Source organism: Amphiura filiformis, chromosome 2 (genome assembly GCF_039555335.1).
Source record: "Amphiura filiformis chromosome 2, Afil_fr2py, whole genome shotgun sequence".
Lineage (NCBI taxonomy): Eukaryota > Metazoa > Echinodermata > Ophiuroidea > Amphilepidida > Amphiuridae > Amphiura > Amphiura filiformis.
The window spans coordinates 26513112-26523401 of NC_092629.1; the positions used below are offsets into that span (position 1 = coordinate 26513112).

Genomic DNA, 10290 nt, shown 5'->3' on the forward strand with positions numbered 1-10290 from the left:
ATGCATCAAAATCACGTGAATGAGTTCACCGAACACATCAACAGTGTGAACAAAGCCATAAAGTTCACCATCGAAAGAGAGGAGAACTGTTCCTTAGCTATGCTGGACACTAAGATCCGTAAACATCCGGATGGCTCATTGTCGTGTGTGGTGTACAGGAAACCGACCCACAGGGATCAATATTTAAACTTTAGATCCCACCACCCCCTCCAGCATAAATTGGGTGTCGTGAGAACACTCACGCACAGAGCCAATACCATCATCACGCAGGATGAAGACAAACAACAAGAACTCATTCACATTCAAGAAAGCTTCCAGAAATGTGGGTACGAGCCTTGGGTGTTTAATGTAAGTGACAATAAGCAACAAGACCTTCAGAAAGCAAAGAACAAAAATAGACCACCTGCCAAGGGTAATGTAGTCCTCCCTTACATCCAGGGGGTGTCGGAGACAATGCCTCGCTTGTTCCAAGCTAAAGGCATCAGGACTCATTACAAACCCGTGAACTCCATCCGGCAACATGTGGTAGCGCCAAAGGACAAGACCAAAACAGATCAAAGATCTGGTACAGTCTATCACATAACATTAACTTGTGATGACTGCGACGCGGCCTATGTCGGAGAGTCGGAACGGTCACTAAAAGCTAGGTTAGCTAAGCACCGAAGACCTAGTAGTACCTCCTCCCCTGTGGCCCAACATGTCAAAGCGTCCAAACACACCATCGACTGGAACAATGTCAAAGTATTGGATCAAGACTCCAACTGGTACAACAGAGGAGTGAGGGAAGCTATTAATATTCACAGACACCCCAGCAACCTGAACAAGGACAAGGGACGACACGACCTGGCACCCGTCTACCGGAACATCCTGTCACATGACGTTGTTGACAACAACTCGTCATGTGACACTCATCAAGATCAATAACATCAGTTTGAAAAAGGTTTAGCGACCGCAAGCCGAAAGCTCACGTAAGTGAACATTTTTGTTGTGAGAATAGGCATAAATTCATCAATAACAAAAATGTTGTTTGATTTAACGTGCGCTTCAGCTAGGCATGACCTAATTATCAGCACACTTCAGCAATTATTCCACTGCCATTAGGATATATCAGAATCATTTCCGCTTCACCAAGTCCTTAACTGATACGCAGGTACTCTCAGCGACTTAAATTGTGATTACCCCCAGCAGCTCCCCATTTTACACCTGGGTGGAGTGAAGCAATCGGGAATTAAGCTATCTTGCTCAAGGACGAAACACACTGGCCGTGGTGGGGCTCAAACCCGTAACCTTTCGATTATGAAGCTCGCGCCCTAACCATTGGGCCACCGTGCTTCCCATATGTGAGTGGACGCGGCGAATCAGCCGTAAACTCGGCAAATTGTGTTCTGAGTTAAAGTGTAAAATGTATGTGAAGGTCGTATTCATAGGTGTATCAATTCGTTGTGACAAGTATCTTATCAAACGCTGTTTAAATCAATCAATAATACTACTGCTGAAGAGGATAATAAGCTTCTACCTATTTCTATAGAATAGTTCTTGTCTTTGTTTGCTTTGGCTAAAACCTGTTCAAGTGGTAGATAACAAAGCATTGTATTTTTGTCTAGGTATGTATAATCAACAATGAACAATGAGAGGATATTTCTGTACCTCTTGACTTGGGGATGATTTGAAATGACCGCCAATTATGACTGTTGGATATTTATTACCAGAAGTGTAGAAAAAGAGGCACATGTAGAACCGATAAAAAATACAATTTTGTCTAAGGAACAGAGTTCAACAAATCATAACCCCGCTTTTGGATATCGTTTGAAGTCAAATGATATATCATTTTAAAGCTTATGGTATATATTTTCTAAACACGAAATAAAACAAAATTGACCGGGGCCGACTTTACGGTTGATTCGCCGCGTCCAGTCACATATATATTAACATATGAATAGATACCCCGAGGTAAATGAATAAATCGAACCTGGTAAAACACATTTTAAACAACCGCTGAACTTAGTATTTGCATGGAGTGCATTAAAAATTTATCAATACACTCTCAGCATCTCAAATCTTTTTTTTGGAAAGTGCGCGTGCACTACTTCTATATTTGTCTGACTATTGACCTACTTTTTCACATCCCGCAGTGTTGAGAAAATATTTGTGCCGGTTATATACCCAAACACCCACAAAGGTGATAGTTTACGGCGAGTTTTGTAATTATTACTTGATTTTGATATGTAAGTAATACGATAAAGTCGTCATAGACAGTAATGTATTTGTATTAAAAGAAATAACAAAAATAATTATTTAAGTAATAGAAATACTATTTGGAAATTGCAGCAAGATTTGCAGATGTTTTTATTTGAACAGTACCAGTTCACCAGTTTTGCTAGTTTTCCTAACCTTTGGGCTAAATTAATAGCATCGTGAAGGTCATATATATCATTTTATACTAACAGCTACGGTATGCAGTTTACAGCTTGTATGTGCATTGTGTTCAGTGTGTACATAGGCTATTTACTTTTCAAATCTTGTGACAAATTGTGCTTGCTGATGCTTGTATCATCGAGATAAAAATAGATCTATTTTTTTATCTCGATGCTTGTATAAGGTATTATAGACAAATTATCAGAATGCATGTGCACCAGTAGAAATGGCCCAGGTTGAATAAAATAAATAAACATATGAATGAATATTTTATTCCCTGGATTATATTTGTTGGGACAAAATAATGATATAGTTTGACGCTTTGAAATACAGTTATGTTATTAATCATAATAAAGTTACAAGGTTAAAAAATAATATCGAAATATTGTAAAATCAAACTTTTCCCTCATAAGTTGTATCAAAACAACATATTGAGGAAATTGATATGACAGATTTTTAAACTTTGATATGGAAAGATACCCCAGCCCTGTTGTCTCACTAGAGAAGATGAGCAGAAGTCTTTCTATCTGATGATAAAAAAAACTCTAGGTATGATTACGAAAATGTTTTAAATAAATATTATCTACAAAAGTTTTATAACAATGTTTAAATATAAAATGTTAACATAAAACGTCTTCTTCTGTTATGATGTGAAGGGTTAATATAAAAACAGGGAAAATCTGTTCCAACTGACCAGCAGGGAACCAAAGGATAAGCAATAGATAAGATTAAAATCAGGGAAAATATGACACAACCTCCAATGGGTGAATAACAAACGTATAAAGTTAAAAACTCTTTTAACTTTGTTTATACGTTTTGTGTTATTCCCCATTGGAAATCGATGTTGTGTCATATTTTCCTATTTTAATTGTGAAGAGTTACTCATTCTTTCATTTCTCTTGACAATTTTTCATTTGCCCGCCCTATTCCTTTTAAAGGAATTTTTATTTCCAATTGGCTAAACACTATAATGCTAGGAGTGTATCTATTGCGAACAAAGTAATATTTTGCTGACAGATCCTTGTAGTAGTCTAGGGGGTGTGATAATTTTTAAAAAAAATAAACCCTCAGCTCAAAATATGGAGACAACCAATATAAACTAGAAAAACAACAATTTCAGTGAAATCTGAATATTGTAACCCCCCTGTACATGCCCTCTGAAAGTTTGACAATAAGGTTGCCGAATTTGGCAACCTTGCAATGTGAAAAATGCTTTATACAGTCATTAAACATAATAGTATGAGCAAGATTTACAAACACAATGACATACAGTGGAAAACAAATTATTTTGGTGAATTAAACTGACTCAAGAGGCTCATTTCTACTTGTCAGGGTTGTGATTTTTCCTTTTTTTTCACCCAAATTTTAGGATTTTATTCCTGATTTCATGATTTTTACTCCCAATTTCAAGGTTGGTTCAAGTTGTCTGGGTTTAGGTAAATGTAACTCACCCTTTAAAATGTATCTACTGCAAGTGAAGAATTACATCAACAGCTGAATTAAAGTCTTGCATAGTGACATTTGGTTTTGCTGTGACATTGTTTAAATACAGTGTATAGCATATGTTTCTGCAGATAATTTTGTAGCCTTTTAGAAGTCTAAACATGTTGCTGGTTTTTGGTAAAGATAACGCTGTATCCCTATTGCGAACTTCAAGGTAAAACCTAACTTTTGTTTTGTCATCATTGTCACTCTCAAGGTATCTTCATCTCATCGAGCCTTTTGTTTCTCTAACAATTGCATCCGATACTGGTCAAAGCTCATTCCAGCCTTCCATCAACTGTATGATTCACAGATCCCATTCAAGTTCATATCTCGTGATTGGTTTCTCATGATGCAAAATGATGAAGATATATGCCAAGTAATTCAGCAAGCAGTGGTGGCATACAAGACCCAAGGGGTGACCATACGGGTATGTTCCCCCGGAGGGCCCCCTTTTTTGGATTTTGCAGCTCCGAAAGACCCCCTATATTTGACCAAAATAGAGCTCCGAAAGACCCTTGATTTTGATAATTTCACCTCTAAAAGGTTTTATCATGCGATTTTCAAACAGAAAGCCAAAAAGACCCTTGATTTTGACTGTTTTCAACTCCAAAAGTCACCATTTTACTTCTTTGCAGCTCCAAAAGACCCCCTTATACCGGCACGCTGTCAGCTCCCAAAGACCCACCACCTCAAAATTCCGGGGGAACATACCCCCGGACTCAAGTTGACAAGGTTCTGCAAATTAAGCTCAAACAGTTTATAGCTGCTGGCTTTCAACACCAGAAAGGTGGTATTTTTGGTTTCGCAGAAGAGAGTGAGCATTCTCTATCAAACGTGAACAAGGAGAAACGTGATCAAGCACCAGTCAATAATATCCCATCTGAGAGAAGTGTGGGGTTCATTAAATATGAATTAAGCCGTAGGGGTGCAAAGCAGCTCCAAAGCACCTCATCATCACAAGTTAAATGCAAATCGACAGATATGATTGAAGGAAGGCCTAGTGGGTCATTCCAAGATTATACTAAAGTGGCACACAGCACTATACCAGAGATAACCAGGGAATGGAACAAGATAAAGCAAGAAGCACTTGTGAAAGAAGGACTGCAGAAAAAAGAAATCGCTATTAAATGTCGCTGTTAATAAAAGAAGGAACAAAGATTTGGATACACTGAAAAAAATGGGAGGACCATTTACAAGTGCTGCAGAAAAGGAACAATACCTTAAGAGTGACAATGATGACATTGACAAAATAAAAGTTGGGGGTTACCTTGAAGTTCGCTATGTCTTTACCCAAAACCAGCAACATGTTTAGACAAAAAAAGACAACAACAAATTGTGAGACATTAAAGCACATCAGACATATCGAATTGCATTCTGAATACGAAGAATGTCATTCTGATATCAAATAATTTTGATTTTTGAAATTCGCAATGTAATACACATTTTATGGCAAATCATTAAAAATTGATATTTTTGATATTTAACAGTACTCAAAGTAAACTTTATAAATCTGATGATTTATACTTAACGTGTATGTAGGTGGGATGAAAAGCCGACGATCAATTGAAAATTTTGACCTTTCGTATTGAAGATATGGATTTTTTTCCAAAAACACCAAAAAAGTTAGGTCTTTTGGGAAAAAAATCCATATCTTCAATATGAAAGGTCAAAATTTTCAATTGATCGTCACTTTTCCTCCCAGCTACATTACTTTAAGAATATATCATTAGATTTATAAAATTTACTTCGAGGACTGTTATATATCAAACATTTGAAAAATATCAAATTTTTATAATTTGTCATAAAATTTGTATTATATCGTGATTTTCAAAAATGAAAATTATTTGATATCAGAAAGACATGCTTCGTATTCAAAATGCAATTCGATACGTCTGAGGTGCTCTCATGTTCCATAAAAAATACTGTCAAAACGCTCATTCCAGATCCCTTAATCTGACACTGTATTTAAAAATGTCACAGCAAAAGTAGATGCCACTATCATGCAATTATTCACTTGTAGTAGATATATTTTAAAAGGTGAGTTACGTTTACCTAAACCCAGACTATTTGAACCAATCTTGAAATTGGGAGCAAAAATCATGAAATCAGGAATAAAATCCCGAAATTTGGGTGAAAAAAGGAAAAATCACTGACAAGTAGAGATAAGCATCTTGAGTGAGTCCAAATCATCAAAATAATTTGTTTTCCACTGTATGTCACTGTGTTCGTAATTCTTGCTCATACTATTATGTTTAATGACTGTATAATGCATTTTTCACATTGCAAGGTTGCCGAATTCGGCAACCCCTTTTGACCTTTGGTTGACCTCTGGTGACCTTGAAATGACCTCCATCATATTTTGAATTATATCGGAACTTAAAATGAATATAAAAGTTTTGGAAAATAATTTTTTGATGTCTAATAGTAGCCTTGAATGTTCTTTAACTATTAAAACCAAAAAGAACTATTTTGGGGTCACTATGTTTTTAAAAAAATTGTTGTAATTAACAAAAGCTGTAGCTTCGGAAATGCTCAAAAACATAATTTTCCCGGATTTGATTAAAAATTCATAATTAAAAAAGTAAATGAGATAATTCAATTTTTCCTTTTGATTTTGAAAGCATTAGTCAAGTTACATAAAGTAATGCAAACAAATGGGCTCAAATTTGATTGCAAAGGTGGTTTAAAGAAAAGAGGTAAATTTATTTTGTTGCAAAAGCCCTTACATCCACAAAAGGCGCGATATTAAAGAAATAATAAAATAAATAGGAAGGCTTGACAATTGTACCAACACTATTATTTTAGTTTCTATTCATCAACACTTTATCCGAACCCAAATTGAATCAAATCGAACAAGTAATACTTGCACAATTAAAAAAAGGTTTTGAAACAAAGCTCTTCATATGTTGTTGTTTAAATAGTTTATGGAATGATGTGGGGCCGTGGTCAGCGACAACCTGCAATGTACGTGTGCTGAGGCTTGTGTATCAATGTCTAGGCGATGTGCCTGTGCGTAGCGCACTATAAATCACTACACTTATTTTTGCGGCACAAGTCCCGAATATACAGCTCCCGAGTAAATGCCATCAATATGAACCCAACAAGTTCTACTTTTAAAACCCTAATGGATCATCCTGACTTTTAGACCAAACTCGCTATATAAGGACTAATTTTTTACTTTCGCATAAAGATTTAATTTTGCACCAGGGTTAAACAGTTGCCAAATACTTTGGTGTCAAAGTGTAATGTAATGGAAGGAGGGCACAATATAAGTAGGCTTAGATTTATGACGGATTACAGAAGTGATTACTTTCTTTCTGTGTTAAGTTTCGGTATCGAATGCTGCGGATAGGTTAAGAAAACAAACATTTTCCTCATCAACAGCATCCAGTATATCGCTATTTATCAAAGTAGGTTTATTATAATTATTCAAATAACCAGTACGTCGTGTCTCTCATCTATCCTAGGTAACAAAGGTACAGCTTCAGGAGCGAACGTCCCTAAACGAACACAATATGGTAAGACCATATTCCATGTCACTTTTAAATTAAAAATATGTCTGTAAAACAAAACCTGTAAAGCTGAATTTATACTTGATCGCCGAGCGATTGCGAAGAAACGAATTTTGCGATACATCTCTCGTCGCTTTTGCATTTATACTTATCATGGCGGTAGCGATTGCAGGCGACAATTTAAATATTCTAAACGCCACAAAATACATTTTTAAAACATTAGTTGCTGTCAATAGGCCTAATTATTGTTTTGAATTAATTCATCACCGAAAATAATAATCGAGAAAGGTAAATTAATTAGCAAAATAATAGATCCAGTTGGTTGTATATGATTGGTTGACGCATTCACGTGTCAAGCGATATCGCTGGAAAGTTGAGATTTCTTCAACTTGCAAAAGCGATGTCGTTTTTGCTTCAGTGATTTGAATCGATTGATCGGCTTGACGCTCTGGAAATGTAAGTGAACACTGAGCATGCGTGAGAATCGCTTTTCTGCAAAAGCGATCAAGTATGAATTCAGCTTAAGACTGGCAAAGTGACTACACACAACCGGAAGTCAGTTTCCCGGCAAAGTGGATCAGATACTCAGATCTGATGAAGTCCTCCATGGAGACAGACGAAATATTAGTAAGTAAAAACTTGTTGGTTTTGTCAAGCAAAATTAAATATGCCAATTGATAACCTCTTGTTATTTTGTGAACGCAAAAGGACTAATAATTTCCAATTCTTGCCTATAGTAACTGTGTCTCGCATTGGGTGAAGCATATATAGATTATAGGCCGTCGTCTTCTTCATTATTTAGATTTCAAAAAGAACAAATTATTATTGTCTCACCTGAACAAATTAATGAATACTCGTGTGTGCTAAAGGATATGTTGATGCATCTAATGCACGGTGCATCACAGGGGCAAGAGCATCTGACAAACCCATGTATCAATATTCAGGACAAGTACATTGATTTATCCAATTTCTTAAAATTAAACTAGCTATTACTGTCTTTATGTGAACATTGGTGCAATTTGAAAAACAAGCGTGCAGAAAGATTCAATTCAATTCAAGTTTATTTGGTTTCTTCTCACATATATACAAATTATTATTAAATACAGATAATCAAATACATTATAAATTATATGAGATGTGGATGCCATCAAGAACGCTGAGCGTGTGGCTGATGGCACCCAAGGTTACATGAAAATATTACAATGAAAAACATAGAATTTAATAATTTATTAAATATGAAAATAACATTTTTCAAAGAAAAGAAAAACAGTAAATGGATGTCATATTAGGTACATATACATATACCACATGAATATATTTGACAAAAATTACTTTGATATGAACTAGAACATCCATGAAAATGAGGGTGCAGAAAAAAAAAAGCATCAAGGGGGGGGTAAGGAAATTTACATGATTGATGCGTACTCGTTATTGACGGTTTCAGAGTGGTATTGATCCAGGATATAATTTTTCATTCGTTTTTTAAAGGAGGATAGGGAGCAAGAGTTTTTAATGTCGTCGTTCAGTGAATTCCAAGTGGTAGGTCCCTGGGTTTTAATTGTGTTTTTGGCTAGCAGTGTGTTTGTCGTCGCGATGTTAAGGTCAAGGGCCTGTCTGGTCTCATAATTATGAATTTCAGAATTTGTCATGAAATGATTATTTGGTAAGTCCTGTGGGAGGAGGTCATGGTGGTAACGATACATATGAGTTGCTAGTTGAAACGTGTAAATATCACGAATTTTTAGTTTTTTTAAGGTAATGAAAAGAGGGGTTGAATGATCCAGCCAAAGTGAATAAGTGCATGTTCTGATGATTTTCTTTTGCATAACGAAAAGGGATTCCAAGTTCCTATTATTTTTATCACCCGATACCATTGTACAATAGGATAGGTATGGTAGCACCAGAGTGTTGTAAAGTGTTTGGAGGAATCCTGGTTTAAAAATGGTCTGACTTTCCTAATTATGCCGTTATATTTTGAAACAATTTTTGATATATGGGATGTATGGGTCTTCCATGAAAGGTTGTTATCAATTAAAATACCTAGGAATTTAGTTACTTCTACTTTTCGATATCTTTATTATCAATTTCAATGTTAAAATTATGGTCAGGTTTATTGTTGTATTTATTTTTAAAGATCATGAAGTTAGTTTTATCTATATTTAATGAAAGCTTATTGAATTTAAACCAGTTCGAAATTTTCTTGAGTTCTTTATTTATTAATTCTTCAAGTTGTTCTGGGTCTTTGTGGGAAAAAAGAATGTTGGTGTCGTCAGCAAAAATAATAAAATGGGAGGAAGGAGATGAAAGTGGGAGGTCATTTATATATAAAAGGAATAAAAGTGGCCCAAGGATTGATCCCTGGGGGACACCGCATATTATGTCACCTTCTGCAGATTTCTGGTGGTTATAAACGACATACTGTTTTCTTTCACAAAGATAATTTTTTATCCATAGATTGGCAAGACCTCTGATACCGTAGCTATTTAGTTTTTGGAGAAGTATATCATGGTTGAGGGTATCAAAGGCCTTGCTTAAGTCTAAGAATATCCCAAGACTATGCAATTTTTCGTCTAACGCACCTGTAATTTTGCAGTAAAGGTCATTTATTGCCATGTATGTGGACCGGTTTGGTCTAAAACCATATTGGTGGGAACTTAAGATATTATTTTTAGCAATGAAATCAGAAAGCCGGGTGTATATTATTTTTTCAAGTATTTTCGAGACAGAAGGTAATATTGAAATCGGCCTATAATTACTACAAATCTGATTATCACCAGATTTAAAAATTGGTATTACTTTTGCGATCTTGAGTAAAGATGGGACAATGCCTGTGAGTAGGGACCTATTGAAAATATGTGAGAGAACAGGGCTATTTCAT

At 35.5% G+C, this 10290-nt stretch overlaps 1 protein-coding gene across 1 annotated transcript; it reads left to right on the top strand.

Moving 5' to 3' along the window:
- LOC140139446 (uncharacterized) lies at positions 1-924 on the top strand. Its single transcript, XM_072161203.1, has one exon. It carries the CDS (start codon positions 1-3, stop codon positions 922-924), a length of 924 nt encoding a protein of 307 aa, XP_072017304.1.
- The last annotated feature ends 9366 nt before the right edge of the window (positions 925-10290 follow it).